The sequence below is a fragment of the Astyanax mexicanus genome, chromosome 1 (assembly GCF_023375975.1).
Source record: "Astyanax mexicanus isolate ESR-SI-001 chromosome 1, AstMex3_surface, whole genome shotgun sequence".
In the NCBI taxonomy this organism is placed as follows: domain Eukaryota; kingdom Metazoa; phylum Chordata; class Actinopteri; order Characiformes; family Acestrorhamphidae; genus Astyanax; species Astyanax mexicanus.
This window is the reverse complement of record NC_064408.1, coordinates 32,799,276-32,823,785: the sequence shown is the minus strand read 5'-3', so window position 1 is coordinate 32,823,785 and position 24,510 is coordinate 32,799,276. Positions and strand designations below refer to the sequence as shown.

At 40.2% G+C, this 24,510-nt stretch overlaps 2 protein-coding genes and 1 pseudogene across 6 annotated transcripts in view; all 3 read left to right on the top strand.

Moving 5' to 3' along the window:
* The first annotated feature begins 106 nt into the window (after positions 1–106).
* Positions 107–12,377, top strand: LOC125780525 (tripartite motif-containing protein 16-like). The gene is made up of 6 exons (XM_049476469.1): positions 107–767; positions 1,096–1,191; positions 9,630–9,863; positions 10,057–10,216; positions 11,022–11,078; positions 11,451–12,377. The coding sequence occupies exons 1-6, from the start codon at positions 174–176 to the stop codon at positions 11,975–11,977; spliced, it is 1,668 nt and encodes a 555-aa protein (XP_049332426.1). The 5' UTR covers positions 107–173; the 3' UTR covers positions 11,978–12,377.
* A 3,932-nt stretch (positions 12,378–16,309) lies between these two features.
* Positions 16,310–20,085, top strand: LOC111189150 (tripartite motif-containing protein 16-like; annotated as a pseudogene).
* Positions 20,086–23,664: 3,579 nt separating this feature from the next.
* LOC107197941 (uncharacterized) overlaps positions 23,665–24,510 on the top strand; it is a 56,333-nt gene continuing 55,487 nt past the window's right edge. For all 5 annotated transcript variants that reach the window (XM_049476459.1, XM_049476455.1, XM_049476458.1 and 2 more), the window contains exon 1: positions 23,665–23,744. The gene's annotated coding sequence lies outside the window, so the exon portion shown is untranslated. The remainder of the gene's footprint in view (positions 23,745–24,510) is intronic.

Genomic DNA, 24,510 nt, shown 5'->3' with positions numbered 1-24,510 from the left:
CACATATATCCTCTCTTTCTCCTCCTTCTCTCTTTCTCCTCCTCCTCTCTTTCTCCTCCTCCTCTCTGTGACACTCTGAACAGCAGTAAAGCAGGAAGTCTCTCCAGCTCAGTTCAGAGTAAATGAAAGTGATCTCAGAGTGCTGCTCTCTCTCAGTCTAGAAGTGCAGGAAAATGGCAGAGGCCAGTATTTCAGTAGATCACGATCAGTTCAGCTGTCCAGTCTGTCTGGATCTGCTGAAGGATCCAGTGACTGTTCCCTGTGGACACAGTTTCTGTATGGTGTGTATTAATGGCTGCTGGGATCAGGAGGATCAGAGGGGGATCTACAGCTGCCCCCAGTGCAGAGAGACCTTCACTCCAAGGCCTGTTCTACGCAGAAACAACATGCTGGCTGAAGTGGTGGAGAAACTGAAGAAGAACACAGAACTCCAAGCTGCTTCTCCTGCTCCCCGTTACGCTGGAGCTGGAGACGTGGAGTGTGATTTCTGCACCGGGAGAAAACTCAGAGCCATCAAGTCCTGTCTGATGTGTCTGGCCTCCTTTTGTGAAGCTCATCTTAAACCTCACTATGAAGTTCCTGCTTGGAAGAAGCACAAGCTGGTTAAAGCGTCCACCCAGCTCCAAGAGAAGATCTGCTCTCAGCATGACAGACTGATCGAGATCTACTGTCGTACTGATCAGAGCTGTATCTGTTATTTATGTACAATGGATAAACACAAGGGTCATGATACAGTTCCTGCTACAACAGAAAGAACTGAGAAACAGGTGAGAACTATTAAATCATCAGAATCAGATCATGATAATCAGATTCATAGTCTAAAATAAGTATGATTTATCCGTTCAGCAATTTTGAGAAAATTATTTCTGTATATTAGTCTTTACATTTTGAGGAAATGCAGTAAAGCTGTGTACAGAACTGTTCAATAGGTCAGACCAGTTAGTGAATATTTAACCAGCTAACACCCAACACCCACCTACCTGCCCTGTTTTTCTCATAGTAAAACTCAGTAGAATAAGAGTGAAAGTAACACAAATATCTGTAGATCATAATTCATAGAAATTCCTAAATACCATAAATTGTATGTGTTGATAGAATCAGCTGAAAGAGATGCAGAAGAAACTCCAGCAGAGAATCCAGGAGAAGCAAAAGAAGCTGCAGGAGCTGAAACAGACTTTAAACACTCTTAAGGTGAGAACTGAGAAACAATCTGACATAAAGTCACATTTTTTTCATATTAAAACACTACTGTTCAAAATGACAGATTAGCTAACCGACCAACATATGTGCCACCTGGCCAAACACCTCAATGACTCATTTAAAATCTAATATGTTGTACTCACTGTGTGTACTGGCGAAAACAGGTTTTTGCCTTTCCTTTAGCCCCTGTCCTATCTGTTTTCCTCCAGGTGAGAAGGCAGGTTGGCAGTGTCTGACGCACGCTCTAAATAATCCAATGGAGATGGTTTATCTGGAATAGTTGCCGTTTTTATTACAAAGTAAAATAAATACAAATAAAAGAATGCAATGGGATGCAAAAATGATAAAGTCTATTATTAACACAACTGCAGCACAAAAAGGTTTCAGCAAGCAGCGTGTCAGCCAGGTGAGTCAACCAGCGAGCGAGCGAGGTCAATAACTGTATGCTGCGTCTGCTCTCCTCTCGTCATGCGCAGTTGGCCTCCCTTCATACACTCGAGGCAACGTCCTTCACCATCTAAGCAGGGCGCAAGCTCACAAAATGCAAAAAACAAGAAAACATAAGTCCATGCAAAATAAACTTAAATGTGGCTCCTACACCCCGGCCCCTAATTGTTCTCCAAGAATCAATTATTTTATAATATACAAAAAGGAGCCAAGTAATAAAGTTTTAATCAAACATGTTTAACAAAAATAAGCCAAATAGAACAGTCATCTAATGAGGTAAGTATGTAAGCCAATCGAAAGGTAAGTATGTAAATCAAACGAAATAACTAAAAAACACTACTTCCCTGTATAGTGTTATCAGTGACCTCATTGAGGCTTGTCATCAGGATTCATCGTCAGCCTCAAGGATCCGGCACAGCTTGGTAATGGGCCTCTCAAGGACTGACGTCTTTGTCTTCAACTTCACAGACCTGACCAGACCCTTTGAATCTGAGGTGGTCTCCAGGACTCTTCCTAATGGCCAGGACCCTCGTGGAGCACTGGGATCGACCACCAAGACAACGTCTCCGATACTGAAGTTCTTCTTTGTGCTTGTCCATTTCTGTCTTTCTTGGAGCAGGAGAAGGTATTCTTTTGTCCATCTGAGCCAAAAGAGATCAGCCATGTACTGGACCTGTTTCCAGCGGCGCTTGGCATAGATGTCGGACTTCTGGAAGACTCCAGGGGGCAGATTGGGCATGGTCTTCAGCAAAAGGAGATGATTGTGGGTCAACGGTTCCAGATCATGGGGGTCTGAGGACACTCTGGAAAGGGGGCGGCTGTTCAGGATGGCCTCCACCTCACAGAACAGGGTATGAAGGCCTTCATCGTCAGTGGTTTGCTGGTGCAGAGTGGAGTAGAGCACCTGCCGTACGGATCGTATCAGTCTTTCCCAGACACCGCCATGGTGTGATGCAGCTGGTGGGTTAAAACTCCATTCAATGCCATCAGGAAGCAGGGCATCTTGAATTTTCTTCTCATTGAGAGACATCAGGGCCCTCTTCAGCTCAGCACGCGCACCCACCAGGTTAGTCCCATTGTCAGACCTGATGTGCCTGACTTGGCCTCTCCTGCACATAAATCTTCTCAAAGCATGAATACATGAGTCTGTGTCCAAAGTATAAGCAATTTCCAACGGCTCTACTGGACATACAAGTAAAGATTACTCCATACCTTTTGATGGTGCTTCTCCCTCGCCTCACCTCAATCGGGCCGAAGTAGTCCAGTCCAACGTTGGTAAAGGGTGGGAGGTCGGGTAGGATTCTTTCCAGCGGTAAGTCTGCCATTTTCTGCTGGCCTACTTTGCTTCTCACACGGCGGCATGTGACACATTTGGAGAGCACCTTTCTCGCTACCGAGTTGCCCTTTATAATCCAGTACCTCTTGTGGAGCTCTGAGAGCGTATGGTTTCTGCCACTGTGTCCACTGCGCTCATGAATGTGCCGTAACAACAGTACTGAAATGTGTGAATCTGTGGGCAAGATGCAGGGGTGTTTAGCGTCCTCTGGCATTGCGGATCGATGTAGCCTGCCACCTACCCTCAGAAGGCCATCATCCAGTACAGGATCGAGCCTACACAGCCTACTGCTTTTGGATACTCTTGGAGGTGTCATCTGCAATGTTGAGAATTCATTAGCGAAAGCTTGTCTCTGAATGTATATGACAACTGCCCTTTCTGCATCCGCTAGATCTCTCACTGTTAGATGCTGTTCACTACAGGGCTTTATACCCTTTGGCTCGACTGTGACCTGTCGGAGTGGGTGAATTGGATGAGCTCTTTTCCTTTTTTCATTTTCAGCATGTAATTTCTCTTTAGTTTGAGGTACCAAGCTACAGCCTTTAAGAGGCTGATCCAGTTTGAGAAATGCACGATAAGCTGGTCAGTAGGGGTTCTAGATTTCACCATGGTTGTGAATACTGGGTTTCCTAACCTCTGGATCATCCTGAAGCATGGGGCCTAGTGCCTGCACTACTGGCCACCTTTCCTCTGGTTTCCATAGAAACTCTGGTGCATGAATCCATCTCTTCTGCTCCATGAACTTTCTGGCATTCAACCCTCTGGATGAGTCATCAGCAGGGTTGTCTTTGCTGCCTACGTATCTCCACTGTGACAGCTCTGTATTGTCTCGTATAAATGAGACCCTGTTTGCCACATAGGTTTTAAATCTGGCTTGGTCGTTGGCAATGTACTTAAGCACCGTTTGACTATCTGTCCAGAACACAGAGGGTTCTAAGTCAAGCTGTAACTCCTTTCTCAGCATTCTGTCCACTTTAACTGCAAGAGCAGCTGCTGCCAGCTCCAGTCTTGGCACTGTGACGTTCTTTAAGGGTAGCACTCTAGACTTGCCAAGTACAAAGGTGACTTACACTACATCCTTACAGTTCACCTGTCTGATGTAGCTTACAGAGCCATAGCCACTCTCACTGGCATCGGCAAAATGATGCAGTTCAACGCACCTGGTCATTCCGAAGCCCTCTGGTTTCAGACATCGCTGCACACTGAAGCCTTTGATCATCTCCAAGCTGTTGGTCCATTCCATCCATCGCTTTGTTATGGCCTGTGGCAAAGGCTCATCCCACCCAAAGCCCGCCTGACAGAGCTCCTGTAGCATCTGCTTGGCTGGAAGAATGAGAGGAGCAAGAAAGCCGAGTGGGTCGAAGATAGAGCTGACAACAGACAGTATGCCTCTGCGTGTATGTGGCTTTTGGCTTAGGTTTATGTTAAATTGGAAGCTATCTGAGTCTACACACCACTGCAGTCCCAATGCTCTTTCAACTGGCAGGCTGTCTTTGTCAAGATCAAGTGACTTAATATCTTTAGCTCTGTGCTCTTTGGGAATGGATGCCAGTACTGCACGACTATTGCTCACCCACTGAGTTAGCTGGAACCCACCTTTGCTACACAATGCAGTGAGATCTCTTACCAGCTGGATGGCATCGGACTCTCTGGACACTGACCTGGCACAGTCGTCAACATAAAAGTTGTGCCTGATGGTCTCTGCTACCTGAGGGGGGAAGCATATTTCATTGTCAGTGGCAGTTTTTTGGAGAGCATAGGTTGCAATACTTGGGGAGGACACCGCACCAAAGATGTGCACAAGCATACGATGTTCTTTTGGGGTCTGACTGATGTCACCTTGTGGCCACCAAAGGAATCGCAGGTAGTTCACATCAGACTTTGCCACTCTGACCTGATGGAACATCGATTTGATGTCAGCCATGATTCCAATGAGTTCTTTGCGAAACCTCATGATGACCCCAAGAAGAGAGTTGTTGAGGTCTGGACCCTGTAGCAGTTCGGTGTTGAGCGACACACCTTGGAATGATGCAGCACAGTCGAACACTACCCTGAGCCTTTTCTTCTTAGGGTGGTAAACCCCGTGGTGTGGCAAAAACCAGGTTGTTCCGGGTGGCTGCAGGAGTTCCTCCTGTGGGACTTCCTCTGCGTAGTTGTTTTTAAAGACGTCAGTGAGAAATGCTGTGTATTCCTGTTTGAACTGCTCATTCTTTGACATCTTTCTTTTAAGGCTATACAGACGCTGTTCTACCATTTGCCTATTGCTTGGCATGTACACATTGTCTTTCCTGAAAGGAAGCTTCAAACTGTAGTGGCCATTCTCCAGTATTGCCTCATTCGCCATGCGTAGGAAAGTTTTGTCCTCGACAGACATTTCTGTCTTTTCCTCTGATGCATTTTCTTGAAAATCCTGATTGTACTGTGAGATTAGCAGCTTTTCCAGACTTGCAACGGAGATCCTATTGACTGTCACACTACCTCCAGTACCAGCAGCACTTCTCAATGGCCCATTTACCACCCACCCTAACAGTGTTCTAACTGCATAGGGGCCCCCATTTTGGCTATGTATTACCTCCCATGGTTCTAATAGATGTGGAGCATTTGTGCCAATCAACAGTTCCACTTTTGAAGTAATGGAGGGAATAGTGACCTTACCTAAGTACGCCCAATGCGCCAGGTCACTTTGCTTGGGGATGCTGCTATTGGTTACTGGCATATCCTTTTGAGTCAAGGTGTCAGGAAGGTGGAAGAATGTGTCGCTGTCCAGTGCTGAGACCTCTAATCCTGATATGACATGTGCTGGGACTGACATTTCCTGGTTCATGGTGCGCAGAAGTATGTGTGCTCTCTTTCCTCTTAGATTGAGACGTGTCATGAGCGCCTCCGAGCAGAAAGTGGCAGAAGACCCAGGATCCAGCAGAGCGTATGTTTGTATGACATGGCTGCCCTTTGCTGCCTTGACTTTAACCGGAACAATGGAAAGAACACTCTCATGGTCTCCGGCCCCTATATGACCACAAGACTCTGCTACACTAATAACAGATGGACTGTCTGTTTCCTTGGTTGCAATGTGAAGGATGCTGGGATGGGTTCGTTTGCACACATTAGAAGTAAGACGCCTATTGCAATCTTTACTAATGTGGCCTGGGTTAAGACATCCATAGCAGATGCCCTTGGTTTTCAAAAAGCTTAACTTGTCTCTATGGGCCCTTTTCATGAACTTCTGGCATGAGTTTAGTGCATGTTTATAGCTGCAAAATGGACATAATGGGTCAGGATTTGCTCCTACAACATGGGCTACACTAGTTGCATAGCTACTGCTAGAGGGCTTGGAAGGCCTTGTTTTAACAGAAGCCTTTGCCTTTCCTTTAACAGCTGACTGGTCTTGGAGATCACCATACATGGGGTCACCTGCTATGCGAGCCTGTTTTTCCAAAAAAGAGACAAGGTCTACAATTCTTACCCTGCTTTCGCGTTGTTGGTGTAACTCAAACGCCTTGTTGCGCCATTTCTCCCTGAGTTTATAGGGCAACTTCACCACAATGCTTTTCATGGTGGATATGGTGTCCAGCTCCTCCATGTACGACATCTCTTCCATTGCATTGCAGCAGCTCCTCAAGAACATTGCATAATCTTGCAGGGACTTGGCATCCTGAGGTTTGATCTGAGGCCATGAGAGGGCCTTTTCTAAATAAGCGCAAGAGATTTGGTACTCATTGCCAAAGTTTTCCTTCAGTAATTTCAAGGCCTTTTGGTATCCTCTATCTGGGGCCATATATTCACAGCTGGGCTTGGCCCTTTGTGTACTGAATGAGAAATTGTAAACGGTCTCTATGGTTATCGGTTTTACGTTCAATCATGTTTTTAAAGCTGTGAATGAATGACTTATATTCGAGGACCTCACCATCAAAGAACGGAATGCTACCTAGTGGTAAGGTGGATGACAACTGTTGTTTCATGAGGAGTCTGGTCAATTCATTTTGATTTTCCAATACCTTTATCATGTGACTGTCATGTGGCGAGCTGGGCATAGAGGGTGTTTGAGCCTGAGGCTGAGGCTGAAACTGTGGATGAGGTGGCAATTGAGACTGCAGTTGAAGCTGAGGCCGAGCCTGCGGTGGTCGCAGATGAGGCAGAGGCACTGGCTGTGGCTGCTGAGGCTGCAGCAATGGACGTGGCTGCTGAGGCTGCAGATGAGGTAGCTGCAGTGGATGAGACTGCAGAGGAGCTTGAAACGGAGGCTGAGGTGGTGACAGATGAGGCGGAGGCACTGGCTGTGGCTGCTGAGGCTGCAGATGAGGTAGCTGCAGTGGCTGAGACTGCAGAGGAGCTTGAAGCGGAGGCTGAGGTGGTGACTGAAGACAAGTTGGTGGCTGCGGTGCCATAAGCTGAGGTTCAAAGATTTGCTGAGTAGAGGGCTGTGTAAGCAAAGTGATTTGAGCAGAACTATCAGCTGGCTGAGCTAGTGGGGGAATACTTGAATCACCTCCATACGGGCACTTCATGTAGTGCCGTGTACTGCACCTGGTCACTACTGGTGGGCCAGGGGGGTGATGCATGTCTGCCGGGATCTGGATTAAGCAGAGGAACGTTAACATGAGCAACACCTGCTTTGGGTTTCACTGATGGGGTGTCAAGAAAAGACATTGAACTTTCTAGCTCTTCAATATGTGCAGTTTGTGATGCTCCTCCTTCCAACATAGACATATGAGCTGTGTCTAAATCAAAAGAAATGGGACCATGGGGGTTCCTTTCTGCAGCCTTTAAGTATTTGATTTTTGCGTTTGCTGCATCCAATTTAACGCTAAGCTCCAGCGCTTGTCTTTGCTTGCGCAACAATTGCTCCTGTTCCTCAATTGCATGTTTTTGCTGCAGTTTAGATGCTTTAGCCAATAAAGCTTCTCGCTCTGCTTCAGCATTAATGCGCAAAGATCGGGTGGATGTGTGGGATCTGTCTGATGAAGCGCTAGACCTATGCGATTGCGTATCTATTGAATCTAGGTCTACCTGGACTGTGCCAGAAACTAATGGGGCGGTTTGAAGCACTTCATTGGCTGAAGAAGTCACTTCAGTTGCGCTAGGGGAGCTAGGGTTTTCCACAGACTTAATCCATCCCCACACTTTATCAATAAAAGCAACAATATCCGCAAGTTTCGGCTTATACCATTTTTCTTCATCTTCCATGCGTGTGGTTTCCTCAAGCATATCCGCATATGTTGCATGTAACGCTTTGAATTCTTCAAAAAGGTCATTAAACTTAGACATATTTTGTTTCACTTCATCAATAAATTCATTGTCTGCCATTAAGTCAGTTAAGATGTGAATTCTCCTAGTAATGTGAGACAACTTTCCTTGCCTTGCCTTGCGCATTCGCGTCAGTGTTTCGTCCTCCATATTTGTAACAGGTGTCTCAGAATTTTTTTTTTTTTTATTAGAGAAGGTCACAAAAATTAATTATAAAATTAATTAATTAATTAATTAATTAATTAATTAATATCAATCAATATATCAATATCAATATTAACTACATCAGTAATCCTTAATATATATCAATATTAATATTAATATACTAACTAACGTTAAATGATTCCTTTCCTTCTTTCAAGTAATTCAATTTCCACAATGTCCAACAAAGTTCAAAGCAGTTCCTTTTCCTTTCAAACTTAAACGTCGGGTGTCCTTCAAAAATAAACTGCGTTTGCAGCTTTAATAATAATTTGGCCGGTATTAATTACAAAAAACAAGGAGTCCAAAAAATCTTAACGAAAAACACGAATCAAACTTGCTTCCAAATAATCCAAAGATTTTTCTTAAACGAAAAAGTTTCTTAATCTTCTGGCCTTTTGCTGTACATACCCCCTTGAAGTGATTCCTTTGTTCTCACTTTCGCGCGCACGCCGAGAGTTCCTTTTGTCCTCAGCGCGCAGTGCAATGGTCTCTCCTTTTCCAAGTATTCCGAAGTAATCCAGTGTTGCAGAAGTTATTGACTAATTGTACTGGCGAAAACAGGTTTTTGCCTTTCCTTTAGCCCCTGTCCTATCTGTTTTCCTCCAGGTGAGAAGGCAGGTTGGCAGTGTCTGACGCACGCTCTAAATAATCCAATGGAGATGGTTTATCTGGAATAGTTGCCGTTTTTATTACAAAGTAAAATAAATACAAATAAAAGAATGCAATGGGATGCAAAAATGATAAAGTCTATTATTAACACAACTGCAGCACAAAAAGGTTTCAGCAAGCAGCGTGTCAGCCAGGTGAGTCAACCAGCGAGCGAGCGAGGTCAATAACTGTATGCTGCGTCTGCTCTCCTCTCGTCATGCGCAGTTGGCCTCCCTTCATACACTCGAGGCAACGTCCTTCACCATCTAAGCAGGGCGCAAGCTCACAAAATGCAAAAAACAAGAAAACATAAGTCCATGCAAAATAAACTTAAATGTGGCTCCTACACTGTGTGTGTGTGTAATTGTGTGTGTGTGTAATTGTGTGTGTGTGTGTGTGTGTATGTAATTGTGTGTGTGTGTGTAATTGTGTGTGTGTGTGTGTGTGTGTGTGTGTGTGTGTAATTGTTTGTGTGTGTAATTGTTTGTGTGTAATTCTGTGTGTATGTGTATGTGTATGTGTGTGTGTCTCTGTGTGTGTGTGTAAAAAGGTCTCTGCACAGGCAGCAGTGGAGGACAGTGAGAGGATCTTTACTGAGCTGATCCGCTCCATTGAGAAAAAGCGCTCTGAGGTAACAGAGCTGATCAGAGATCAGGAGAAGGCTGAACTGAGTGGAGCTGAAGAACTCCTGGAGAAACTGCAGCAGGAGATGGCTGATCTAAAGAGGAGACACACTGAGCTGGAGCAGCTTTCACACACAGAGGATCACATCCATTTCCTCCAGGTAACTCTCACTGATCTCCAGAGGAAGCTGCTCCTCATCAAGCTTCTAAAACTCCTCTCAGCAAAAGTTCATGAAGCTCCAATAAATAAAGCTGTCTGGAATCCCAAGTTTCTCTTTAGTCTAATTTGCTCTGAGCTCCTTCATTTCTCTTCTCCACCTTTATCTTCCTCCACTGTGTTTCTTCTCTCTGTAGAGTTTCCAGTCTCTCTGTGTCTCTTCTGGATCTGAGGACTCTCCCAGCATCACTGTCCATCAACATCCCTCATTTGATGGAGTGAGGAAATCTCTCTCTGAGCTGAAAGAGCGACTAGAGGAATTCTGCAGAGAGGAATTCAGGAAAATCCCTCCACATGGTGAGAGCTGCTGTCCTGCTGTCAGACAGAAGAATACAAGTTATTTTATTCAGATGACTGTAGAGAAACGAACCCACTCACATTTCTTTACAGAGCTGCTGATGAGATCCAGGGTTCTCTGTGATTACAGTATTAATATAGACATTTTATTTACTATCTAGAATCTATTGTGAATCTACACATGTTTTGTGGACTATTTTATTTTAGATCATGAAGGAATGTTTAAAATATCTTTCAGTTTAAAATCTTCTGAAAAGGGTGATAAATCAGTGTCTCAGACACCATTCATAACCAACTTTCTGTGAGGAGCTTTTAGATAAATGATCCTCTTCAGATATCTGGATCTATTCTACACCACTGTATTCTATTCTATTCTTTACTTTTACAGTGGTATTAAAATATGTGTATTACTGGTTCACTTAACAAATTCACACTCAGCTGAAGGTCTATAGATATAAATATATGTGTATATTAATCCAGTGCATCAAAAAAAATGAAATCAAGAGTGTTAAAAAGAGTTTATTTTGCTTTTGTTGGAATAACTTTCTCTTTCTCTGTTATGGAAAAACTTTTTACTAGATTTTAAAGCGTTGCTGCTGCTACTGCTAGTCTCAGTGATGTCACTGTTTTAATAGATTTATTCTCTCTGTGATTGGACCCCAGAAAACAAAAGTAGATCACATGACATTTATAGATTTTATACCCTGTCCTCAATCGATTCATTCAGGTCTGGATGTGTGTGTGTGTGTGTGTGTGTGTGTGTGTGTGTGTGTGTGTGTGTGTGTGTGTGTGTGTGTCTCCACAGCTGCAGCAGTCCAGATTTTACCCTCAGAACCAAAAACCAGAGAAGACTTTCTGCAGAGTATGTATAACACACACACACACTCACACACACTCACACACACACACACACACACACGCATACACACACCACATACAAACACACCCTCACACAAATTCCCTCACAACACACACACACATTTTTTCACACACATACAACACTCACACACACTGTCTTTGACAATTTCCCTCTCAACACACAGAGACAGACATATAAAAACACACACAATTACACGCAAATGAACACACACGCAAACACACTCTCTCACACAAACAGTCACAAAGTGCATACAACACTCTTACACACAAAGACACATTCACAAATGCACAGTCTTACACAAACACACATACAGAAGAATAAAATACAGTTTTTCTTTTTTCTGTTGTTTTTTAGATTTCTGTCGGCTGACTCTGGATCCAAACACAGCTCATAATCGCCTCATTCTGTCTGAGAAGAACAGAGTGGTGAAGTTTAGTAATAAAGATCAGTCATACTCTGATCATCCAGAGAGATTTGATAGCTGGTATCAGGTGTTGAGTAAGGAGAGTGTGTGTGGACGCTGTTACTGGGAGGTTGAGTGGAGTGGAGGGTGTGTGTTCATCTCAGTCTCATATAAAGGGATCAGTAGGAAAGGACGGGGTGATGATTGTGGGTTTGGATACAACAGTCAGTCCTGGAGTCTATACTGTTCTTCCTCTCTCTCTTTCTTCCACAACAACATCGAGACTGTTCTCTCAGCTCCTCCATCCTCCAGACTAGGAGTGTATGTGGATCACAGTGCAGGAACTCTGTCCTTCTACAGCGTCTCTGATACATTGACCCTCCTACACACACTCCACACCACATTCACTCAGCCCCTCTACACTGGATTCTATGTTAGTGGTAGTGAATCATCTGTGAGGTTATGTGATAAAAACTAATCATCTATTAAATTGTGGTCACTTTATAAATAGATGTAAAAAATAACTCTCACTGATTTATTAATGATCCACGTTTTTATAAAGATCATTTCCAGACTGTGTGAAAGTGAACACTGGTGATGGTGGGAGGAGTTAAAGGTGAGAGTGAGAGTTCAGCTCAGTGTTAGAGCTGCTCTTCAGTATAGAAGTGTGGAACATGAGGGAGATTTTATTACTATATAAAGATAAAGAACAGTTAGTGAATTATATGTAGATTCATATATAAATAAATATATTGTTTATTCTCGTATGATTTAAACACACTGCTGCAGATTCAGACTTTGATTTTATGTGATCATCAAAATATTGTGTTAAAATATTTACAGTAATATGCAGATTAGACTATAAGCTTCATTAAGAGAAGATTGAAAATGGAAAAATGTCATTGTACAATAAAACTGAATTTCTGTTCTGAATATGTATCAGAAAATACATGATGTTATGATTCCTGATATTAATATTGATTTATTGTGTTTGACTATTGATAATAAAGCTTTAGATGAGAATATGATTGTTCTTCTTCTTCTAGTTTCAGGTAGAAAGTGCTGTATGGGTGGGGAGACTACTGATATTGGACCCTCTACTCTTTTGCAGTGAACTTTTACCCCCTGCTTTTAGAAGCTCTTGAAACTTGAAAACAGTTATATATTTATGCAAATTATATGCACTAGTTGAAAAGATCTTCTCCTTGTTTATATTAAAATTACAGATATTCAGATGTCTCTGATTGGTCTTTAATTCATATTAAAATATTAATAATCATAACTATGCAGAAAATCATTGGATAGAATATATCAATATGGATACATCATCATTTCTAATGATCCTCTTCTTGTTCAGATCAGACAGCTTGTTGTCCTGCAGTTCATCTTCTTTCAGCTTCAGCTCATTTCACAGCTCACAGTAGAACTGTTCTAATAACAGCTTTCAGCAGAACATCTCAGTCCTTTAAATTCAATTATCATCATCCTTCTTCTTCCAAACAGCTCCAATATCTGAATATTGATTATCACACAGATAAAGAGCTTCAGATTAATTCCTTAAACTCCATTAATCTAATGATGGTTCCAGAGTTGAGTTCTTCACATTTTTCAATTCATACCTTCTATATAGTTCATAAGAAAATACAGGATGATGGTGTCAAACGAAAAATGAAACTTTCTTCTTTCTTTTTTATACAAGTATAAAAGTATGAGTATAAATATGTGTAAATTAAAGAAAATGTTTTCAATCAAATTAAAGGGCTGCTTCTCAGAATTATGAATTCATGAAATGTTATTCTGTCACTTGTACAGATTTTTAGGTATTGTAGATTTTTTTTTTGTAATTTATAACCAGTGATTTCTGAATAAATTAATACACTTTTATTCTTGTATAAATGTGACCCCTGTTATGTTCATCTTCTGCTCTGGTTGGTAAAGATGGACACAGGTTGGGATGATGCAGCTTTATTTGTCACCTGCAATAAATATGGCAACCACAGCACAAATAGATCATACATGCATCCTCTACTGTACAATAACACAATATGCACAAACATACAATATACATATACAATTATATATGTATATAAACTAAGACGAGAATATATTTATATATACAATGATACAATAAAACAAAACTATGTGATTTTAGAATTTTTTAATAGTTATGTCTAGTTTTTATGTAAATATTTATTTATTTATATATAAAAATATCCTTTTTTATATTTCCACTATTGTAAATTTTAATGCTATCCATCATTTTTAATATATAAACCCATATAACTGTAGGTACAACACAATTACAACACGTATAATTGGCTCCACCTGGTGGTGAATGAAAGTTAAGAACTTCAGGTCGCATGGTGAAGCTAATCAGCAAGATAGCAGAGCTGAGATTCACATTAAAATCTTTAAAGTAAATAAAATCCCAAAATCAGTTAATTAAAAACACTGAACGAGACTGGGACATAACTGCAGTGATTACAGAAACCACAGGATGAACAGGTCATACGTGTTTAGTTCAGAATTCAGCTACAGAGACAGGCTAGTGTTAGCTTAGCATGAGCTCAGTATTAAAATCTGATTTATTACTATATAATAACACGTTCTAGAAAAGCCCAGTGGGTTTACTGCTCTCTTTTATATGTATTTTTATTAATATATTTACTGTTTTTCTTTTTTAAGAATCACAACAATGTTACATATGACAGATACTTCCAAATAAACACAATTAACCCACCCCACCCACTCCCACTCCTACCCCACCGACCCCAGTCCACCCACACAGCGGCATTAAAATCCAGGGAAGAAAAGAGAGGAAAAAAGAAAAGCAAATAAAGAAGCAATTAAGATGTAAAGAAATCCACAGAGCAGAGCCAGCTTACTAATATAATTACAGATCCACAAATACACTCTGTAATAACAACTCAATTTTACTTATTATCAAATATTATAAAATCTCCAACACCTACTCATAAAACATAATTACTAAAATTAATTCACTTTTTGATAACATTTTAATTTATTGAGATGCTCCTGTACTTTAGGGCCTCTAATGGCTCCAAGAACAATATTGTACATTGTTATTAAATATGTGTCTTATTTATAAAACAGAACATTTGAGAAATATCGCTTTGAATACTTTTTTAAAAATCTGTATTTTTGGACGGTTTATTGTGTTTATAGAATTCTGTTACAATAAGTAGTTTTGAAAAGGAAGCAGTATTAAAGTTGTCAGCATATATATATATTTTTACTTCCTACAGTTTACATCCTGCATCTGTCCTCTGTAAATGCATTCCTTCATATACTGCGTAATTTTTTGGGACAAAGTGAACCCTACAATAATAAAATACTTATTTTCAGACCATAATGTTTTATTTTCTACAAATATTGTGATACAGATTTTTGGTCAGACTGCCCAGCACTATTGTAACCCTTATAATTAATAATTCGTATTTCACTGAGCACAATAAATGAACATAAGCACAGAAAAATACTACTTATGACAATTATTGAAGCAAAATCCACCAAAAACACAAAAAAGAAAGCAGCAACCCAAATCTAAAGTCATACAAAAAAAGAGAATAAGTGCTAAAATTTTACTTTCATTAAACACAATAGACGACAATATTACCTTCCACAACCCATGAGTTTGAGGAAAGCACCAAAAATAAAATATAAAAGAAGAGAGAAATAAAAAACACAAGAAAGAAACACAAAAATAATTCTGGCAGAAAAGAGTAGAAAACTACGCAAGAGTCTTACTGCCACATGTCTTTATAACAAGAAACTCTCTCGTTTTTACGAGTTATTATGATGTTAAAACAACATAGTATATCATAATTATAAGAAAGTATCTTGATTTTATCAGTTATTTAAAAACGTAAGAACTCAAAAAACACAAGTTTCTCATTATAAAGACATGTTGAAGTTTTTTTTAATCATAAGTGGCAACAATACGCTTCCATAGAAAACAGTGGCCATTCTCCTCAACAATCAGCCACGCTCTGTTCCCTTGTAGTCTGAACACATCTTCTCTCAGCACATGGAGGCAGAAGCACCCAACCTTCTCATGAACCCTGAACAGCTTCTACTGTCTCTTACCACTGAATACCACGAGTTCAGTAAAACACCTTCCAGCAGCACCTGCTGTGTTCTCTGAGTCTCCACTCCTCTTTCATACACACACCTGCACCAACATCAGCTCAGTCAATAAAACTACAATACCCAGCAGGACCTGTTCAGAATAAAACTACATTACCCAGCAGCACCTGCTCAGCTCTGTTCCTCTACTCCTCTCTCACACACACCTGCACCAACAGCAGCTTAGTTAATAAAACTACAATACCCAGCAGCACCTGCTTCTCTTACTGCTGCAGGTACACTCCCCTAATGAGCTCACCTGTAATCTCCACTCTCTATTCTGTAAACCATCTATTTCTCCTTAAAGCTACAGGCAGCCTATTACCCCTCAACACTCCCATGTCCTAGTGTCCACCAACTACACTGGAATTATCTGATAATCAGATTAAATTATCTGTATTTTTGAGGCAGAAAAGAGAAGAACAAACTCTTACAAGCTAAAGTTTATTTCATTCACTACTTTAAACTGCTGAGCTCCTCCAATCACATCTAGCCTCTCTTACTACTCCTCTCTTTCTCCTCCTCCTCTCTCTCTCCTCCTCCTCTCTTTCTCCTCCTCCTCTCTTTCTCCTCCTCCTCTCTGTGTCACTCTGAACAGCAGTAAAGCAGGAAGTCCCTCCTGCTCAGTTCAGAGTAAATGAAAGTGATCTCAGAGTGCTGCTCTCTCTCAGTCTAGAAGTGCAGGAAAATGGCAGAGGCCAGTATTTCAGTAGATCACGATCAGTTCAGCTGTCCAGTCTGTCTGGATCTGCTGAAGGATCCAGTGACTGTTCCCTGTGGACACAGTTTCTGTATGGTGTGTATTAATGGCTGCTGGGATCGGGAGGATCAGAGGGGGATCTACAGCTGCCCCCATAGAGACCTTCACTCCAAGGCCTGTTCTACGCAGAAACAACATGCTGGCTGAAGTGGTGGAGAAACTGAAGAAGAACACAGAACTCCAAGCTGCTTCTCCTGCTCCCCGTTACGCTGGAGTTGGAGATGTGGAGTGTGATTTCTGCACCGGGAGAAAACTCAGAGCCATCAAGTCCTGTCTGATGTGTCTGGCCTCCTTTTGTGAAGCTCACCTTAAACCTCACTATGAAGTTCCTGCTTGGAAGAAGCACAAGCTGGTTAAAGCGTCCACCCAGCTCCAAGAGAAGATCTGTTCTCAGCATGACAGACTGATCGAGATCTACTGTCGTACTGATCAGAGCTGTATCTGTTATTTATGTACAATGGATAAACACAAGGGTCATGATACAGTTCCTGCTACAACAGAAAGAACTGAGAAACAGGTGAGAACTATTAAGTCATTCAGAATCAGATCATGATAATCAGATTCATAGTCTAAAATAGGTATGATTTATCCGTTCAGCAATTTTGAGAAAATTATTTCTGTATATTAGTCTTTACATTTTGAGGAAATGCAATAAAGCTGTGTACAGAACTTTTCAGTAAACAGGTCAGACCAGTTAGTGAATAAGTAACCAGCTAACACCCAACACCCACCTACCTGCCGTGTTTTGCTAAATATCATAAATTGTATGTGTTGATAGAATCAGCTGAAAGAGATGCAGAAGAAACTCCAGCAGAGAATCCAGGAGAAGCAGAAGAAGCTGCAGGAGCTGAAACAGACTTTAAACACTCTTAAAGTGAGAACTGAGAAACAATCTGACATAAAGTCACATTTTTTTCATATTAAAACTCTGCTGTTCAAAATGACAGATTAGCTAACTGACCAACATATGTGCCACCTAGCCAAAAACCTCAATGACTCATTAAAAATATAATATGTTGTACTGACTGTGTATGTGTGTGTGTGTGTGTGTGTGTGTGTGTGTGTGTGTGTGTCTGTCTGTATCTCTGTGCGCGTGTGTAACAGCGCTCTGCACAGGCAGCAGTGGAGGACAGTGAGAGGATCTTTACTGAGCTGATCCGCTCCATTGAGAAAAAGCGCTCTGAGGTAACAGAGCTGATCAGAGATCAGGAGAAGGCTGAACTGAGTGGAGCTGAAGAACTCCTGGAGAAACTGCAGCAGGAGATGGCTGATCTAAAGAGGAGACACACTGAGCTGGAGCAGCTTTCACACACAGAGGATCACATCCATTTCCTCCAGGTAACTCTCACTGATCTCCAGAGGAAGCTGCTCCTCATCAAGCTTCTAAAACTCCTCTCAGCAAAAGTTCATGAAGCTCCAATAAATAAAGCTGTCTGGAATCCCAAGTTTCTCTTTAGTCTAATTTGCTCTGAGCTCCTTCATTTCTCTTCTCCACCTTTATCTTCCTCCACTGTGTTTCTTCTCTCTGTAGAGTTTCCAGTCTCTCTGTGTCTCTTCTGGATCTGAGGACTCTCCCAGCATCACTGTCCATCAACATCCCTCATTTGATGGAGTGAGGAAATCTCTCTCTGAGCTGAAAGAGCGACTAGAGGAATTCTGCAGAGAGGAATTCAGGAAAATCCCTCCACATGGTGAGAGCTGCTGTCCTGCTGTCAGTCAGAAGAATACAAGTTATTTTATTCAGATCACTGTAGAGAAACAAACCCACTAACATTTCTTTACAGAGCTGCTGATGATATGCAGGGTTCTCTGTGATTACAGTATTAATATAGACATTTTATTTACTATCTAGAACCCTCAGTGAATCTACACGTGTTTTGTGGACTATTTTATTTTAGATCATGAAGGAATGTTTAAAAATATCTTTCAGTTTAAAATCTTCTGAAAAAGATGATAAATCAGTGTCTCAGACATCAGACATCATTCATAACCAACTTTCTGTGAGGAGCTTTTAGATAAATGATCCTCTTCAGATATCTGGATCTATTCTACACCACTGTATTCTATTCTATTCTTTACTTTTCCAGTGGTATTAAAATATGTGTATTACTGGTTCACTTAACAAATTCACACTCAGCTGAAGGTCTATAGATATAAATATATGTGTTTATTAATCCAGTGCATCGAAAAAAAAATGAAATCAAGAGTGTTAAAAAGAGTTTATTCTGCTTTTGTTGGAATAACTTTCTCTTTCTCTGTTCTGGAAAAACTTTTTACTAGATTTTAAAGCGTTGCTGCTGCTACTGCTAGTCTCAGTGATGTCACTGTTTTAATAGATTTATTCTCTCTGTGATTGGACCCCAGAAAACAAAAGTAGATCACATGACATTTATAGATTTTATACCCTGTCCTCAATCGATTCATTCAGGTCTTGATGTGTGTGTGTGTGTGTGTGTGTGTGTGTGTGTCTCCACAGCTGCAGCAGTCCAGATTTTACCCTCAGAACCAAAAACCAGAGAAGACTTTCTGCAGAGTATGTATAACACACACACACACGCACACACACCACATACAACACTCACACACATACAAACACACCCTCACACAAATTCCCTCACAACACACACACACTTTCTCACACACATACAACACTCACACACACTGTCTTTGACAATTTCCCTCTCAACACACAGAGACAGACATATAAAAACACACACAATTACACGCAAACGAACACACACGCAAACCCACTCTCTCACACAAACAGTCACAAAGTGCATACAACACTCTTACACACAAACACACATTCACAAATGCACAGTCTTACACAAACACACATACAGCTGAATAAAATACAGTTTTTCTTTTTTCTGTTGTTTTTTAGATTTCTGTCGGCTGACTCTGGATCCAAACACAGCTTATCGTTCTCTCATTCTGTCTGAGAAGAACAGAGTGGTGAAGCGGAGTAATAAAGATCAGTCATACTCTGATCATCCAGAGAGATATGATTACTGGTATCAGGTGTTGAGTAAGGAGAGTGTGTGTGGACGCTGTTACTGGGAGGTTGAGTGGAGCACTGAATGGGGAGGGTGTGTGTACATCTCAGTCTCATATAAAGGGATCAGTAGGAAAGGATGGGGTGATGATTGTGGGTTTGGATACAACAGTCAGTCCTGGAGTCTATACTGTTCTTCCTCTCTCTCTTTTTACCACAACAACATTCAGACTGTTCTCTCAGCTCCTCCATCCTCCAGAATAGGAGTGTATGTGGATCACAGTGCAGGAACTGTGTCCTTCTACAGCGTCTCTGATACAATGACCCTCCTAAACACACTCCACACCACATTCACTCAGCCCCTCTACGCTGGATTCTATATTGATTATGGATCATCTGTGAGGTTATGTGATAAAAACTGATCATCTATTAAATTGTGGTCACTTTATAAACAGATTATGTTCAGTGTTAGAGCTGCTCTTCAGTATAGAAGTGTGGAACATGAGGGAGATTTTATTACTTTATAAAGACAAAGAATAGTTAGTGAATTATATGTAGATTAATATATGAATAAATATATTTTATATTCATATGATTTACAAGATTAGACTCTGAGCTTCAGTGACAGATTAATGAAAAATGGAAAAATCTCATTAGATAATAAAATTGAATTTGTATTCTGAATATGTATCAGAAAATACATGTTGTTATGACTCCTGGTATCATTATTGATTTATTGTGTTTAACTATTGATAATAAAGCATTAGATGAGAATATGATTGTTCTTCTTCTTCTAGTTTTAGGTAAAAATTGATATTACTGATATTGGACCCTCTGCCCCTTTTCAGAGAACACTTGCCCCCTGCAGTTACATATTTATGCGAATTATATGCATTAGTTAAAAATATCAAATACACAACTTTTCATTGGTTATATTAAAATCATAGATATTCAGATATCTCTGGTCTTTAAATCATATCAAAACCTATTGATAGTGATTAAACAGAAAAGCACTAGATAAAATATATCAATATGGCTACAACATTATTTCTAATGATCATCTAGTTGTTGATAAATAAATAATTTATTAATTTAATAATGTATACTTATGTGCTCTGTGGGTGTGGCCACAGTGATGGCAATTCAAAATCCCTAAAAGACTTTTTGGGTAGAATCCTCTGCTGGAAACCTTTTTGAGGAGGATTTTTAGCAGCTTCTTTCGTCTCCGGTGGCAAGATGGCACGTAGGAGAAGAGGAGGATTGGTAGTTAAAGGAACAGATTTTGGATTTTTTTGACGCAGTCATCGATTTAGCAAATCCTATTTTGGGACAGACACGTTGCTTTTTCCGTTGTTTTTTTTTTAGATAATTTTATTTTTAATTTTCCCCATTTTCTCCCTAATTTTGCTCAGCCAATTACCCAACCCACTCATTAGGATTCCTTCTATCACTAGTGATGCCCCAACACACCAGAAAGGTGAAGACTAACACCTCCGATACATTTGAAATCAGCCACCGCCTCTTTTCAAACTGCTGCTGATGCATCATTTCCGAGTAGCATAGGCGCAGTGTTGGGCACGTTACTTTGAAAAAGTAATTAGTTATAGTTACTCGTTACTTCTCCAAAAAAGTAACTGAGTTACTAACGGAGTTACTCCACTATAAAAGTAATTAGTTACCAGTAAAAGTAACTATCGCGTTACTTTTTATTATTCGCCCGTCAAAAAAAGGAAATCAATTATGCATTTACTATTATTATTAGAAAAATAACAAAAAATAACAAACGAAAATAAACCCAAAATGTTGACAAAAATATAATCTAACGAATTTCAAAAAAATAAAACGAAATTCTCCACACAACCAAAGAAAATTACTAAAACTTGTAATACTGAAAAAAGCGGAAAAACGCGTCTGGGGATGAAATTTAACAAACCAAGCCACACTCAAAAGAAATATGTATATATAAAACAAAATAATGGACAAAAACAACAATTTAATGCCCATTAAAATTGTATTAATATAACAGCTTCACCAAAAGAGAATAGAGCTTAGATCGTGTCCAAAAAATCCGACCCAGCCGGAGCCCGTGCACATTCTGCCCAAGCCCGAACCATAAACTGTCATTATGAACCCGACCCGATCCGCCCCATAAACTGTCTGTTTTCGGGCTGATTGAATGAGCGAAATATAATCAGAATTATGTTAATTAACACTGTAACATAGAAGCATAGAACTATTATTTAATTTAAATGATTTTTAAGAACAGCTACACACAATGCTGCAAGTCAAACGCGGAGGCGTTCACGTGCGCCCAGAGCTACGTGATTACATTTTTCATTTTTATTATAGTTTAATTTTATTTTGTTTTTATTTTTTCTGTTCATTTTAGGGTGGGCTTGCTAGCGGGAGCGCTTTACACAAGAAATGAAAGCGCAGCGAAAGTTCTACTAAAGACTCCAATGCTACGTCACCTAATTACCTATCCAATCAGCTGTTCCCTCTGCCTTTAAATAAGATCACTCATTCAGTACCTTTGCTGCCTTTCAGACGCTGATGGTCGTTCTTATGAATCGTGCTGTTGCTGCTGGATGTCTACATTTCCTTAGGGCTATTTAATATCTATGTATCTGTATCATTATCTGTCTCTGGGTTCGCGATTTCGCTTGGGTGCTTTTGTGTCTTCTCTGTTTGCTGTGTCGTTCGTGGCTTTTCTAGTCTCGCTTTCTTGGTTGTGGTCGTCATTCGTTAGTTCGTTCGTTATTCGCTAAGATTGATCGTTTTCGGGAAACCCACCCCTGGTCCTTTAGTAAAAGCTCATGAAACTAACAGACTAGGAAGTTTTGGGTTATCTAAAGTTTATATTAACCTCAAAAATCTCTATGAAACATAAGGTTACATTCTTTTACGTAAAAGACCACCATCATAAGTACTTTTAGTCAAAAAAAGGGGGCGTAAATGTAAACAGAATTGACATGCCAATACATTATAATAATAATAATAATAATAATAATAATAATAATAATAATAATAATAATAATAACATCTGTTAGATTATTTTAAACATTAGGGGATACCTCATCAGTTTTTTTCATATATATAGTTCAGACATTGCACGCATATTTTCAGTAAATGTAAAGTGGAGTAACATTAGGTTGTAAGTGACCTTTACTTGGATGTAACTAATAATAAACAGAAGTACTGAAAAGAATGGTTTATTTGTGATTAAAGGTAATTGCATAAAAGTTGTTCTAAGAGACTAGAAGGTGGGCTTTGATTCAAATAAGCAGATGTGCCCCCCAACATATCAAACCCGCTCCTACGCCCTTGCCGAGTAGCAACTTGGTTCTAATACATCAGCTCACAGACGCCCTGTGCTGTGGACAAAACCCTTTAGTGATGTGGGGAGAGAGCGTCATCTACCCACCTAGAGGGAGCAGGGCCAATTTTGCTCTCTCTGAGCACCGGCAGCTGATGGCAAAGCTTCATGAGCAGGGTTCAAACCTCATAGTGGCAGCACTTTAGACCACTAGACCACTCGGTGCCCCTTTTTTACGTTTTGATACAGACATCAAAGCAGTATATCAGAACAATTTGTTTTAAAGAATCGATTTGGTTTGAATCTGAGTTTCGAGTTTGACATCACTATAGGTTTGTATATAAAGTTGATTTATTTATTTGATAGATAAGACTGTTCCGATTTGACTGTTCATGCTGTTTCAATCGAATTGTTTCAGTTTGAGTCTGAGTTTGATCTCAATAATTTGAAGTATCCTCAGTGAAAGTGAAAAGGCTTGATTTAGAAGAACTGTGCCTGGGTGCAATTTATAGACTTTATTGACTTTTCAGTAGTAATGACAAAAAAGGGGGCTTATGGGCGATCGAATCAAATGAAAACGAATTCATTCTGAAAAATGATTAGATCTTGTGAGACGTTCAAATCATCATCCACCACAGTGTTCTCTGCTGGGCAGGAGAGAGGGAGGAGTAGCAAAGTTTCTGGATGCAGCTGTGTGGCTGTATGAAGGTGCCAAATCTGATTTTTTTTTCAGATTTTTTTTTCAGTCATCCAAAGTCAAAAGTATCCAAAGTGACTCACTTCTGATTAGATAAAAATGGATTTGGCATGTTCACATAGCCATAAAAAAATCAGATATGAGCCACGTTGAGTAAAAAAAAAAATCAGATTTGAGTCACTTCAGCCTAGGAATGTGAACGTAGCCTTAGAAAGGGAGGAACCTGTGTGTGTGTGTGTGTGTGTGTGTGTGTGGGTGGGCGTGTGTGCGCGCATGCGCCTGCTTTCGTTTCCTTGCTTCGTGTCTAACGTAGCAGAACCCTGAGCAACGGGTAAGGATACATATGTAGTTTATCGTTGGATCTTATTTAAAATAAATGATCTACATTAGTATTTCCATTTACTAATCGCACGGCTCGCTGATGATCTTCAGCAGTGAATCATGTGATCAGTGATCAGTCTGTGGTGGTGATGGAGCTGCTGTTTCCTCCTGTGGACTGAGATCAGGCTCGTGTAAACTTTAACTGAATGGTGATAATGGTGATATTGTTTATGCGGGTCGTGTCAGGAACACTGTATTTACGTGGTAAAGCCACCTAAACGACACCACTACTCGGTATTTACCAACTTGTTTGTTTGGAACAGATAGATGTAATGCTGCCTTTAAATGCACCTCGAAAGTTCACAGCTGTTCCAGATCACTGTCCTGGATAAAAGAATGCTGTTTTCGAGAAAGGCGTATATATACATATCACATATAAACAAATGATGGTATCTATATTTATAGTTAAAGCTGCCTGAATAAAACAGGTAAGGTAAGATCTCTGCTTACAAAGAACACTAAATACATGTTCCTTTTTTTTGGTTGCATTATCTTTTAATGTTGATTATGGAAAAACAACATTTATTTTACATTGCAACTGGTACCCGTTAGTGTTCAATTTCTGACACTGAATCATTTAAATGCAATATTTATTTACTGTTATTTAAAAGTTGTAACAACACAATAAAATCTTTAAGAATGGAAAACAAACAATATATACATATTGTAATGTAATGTAAATAAGTATTGAATTGATGAGTACTAATAAATCAATT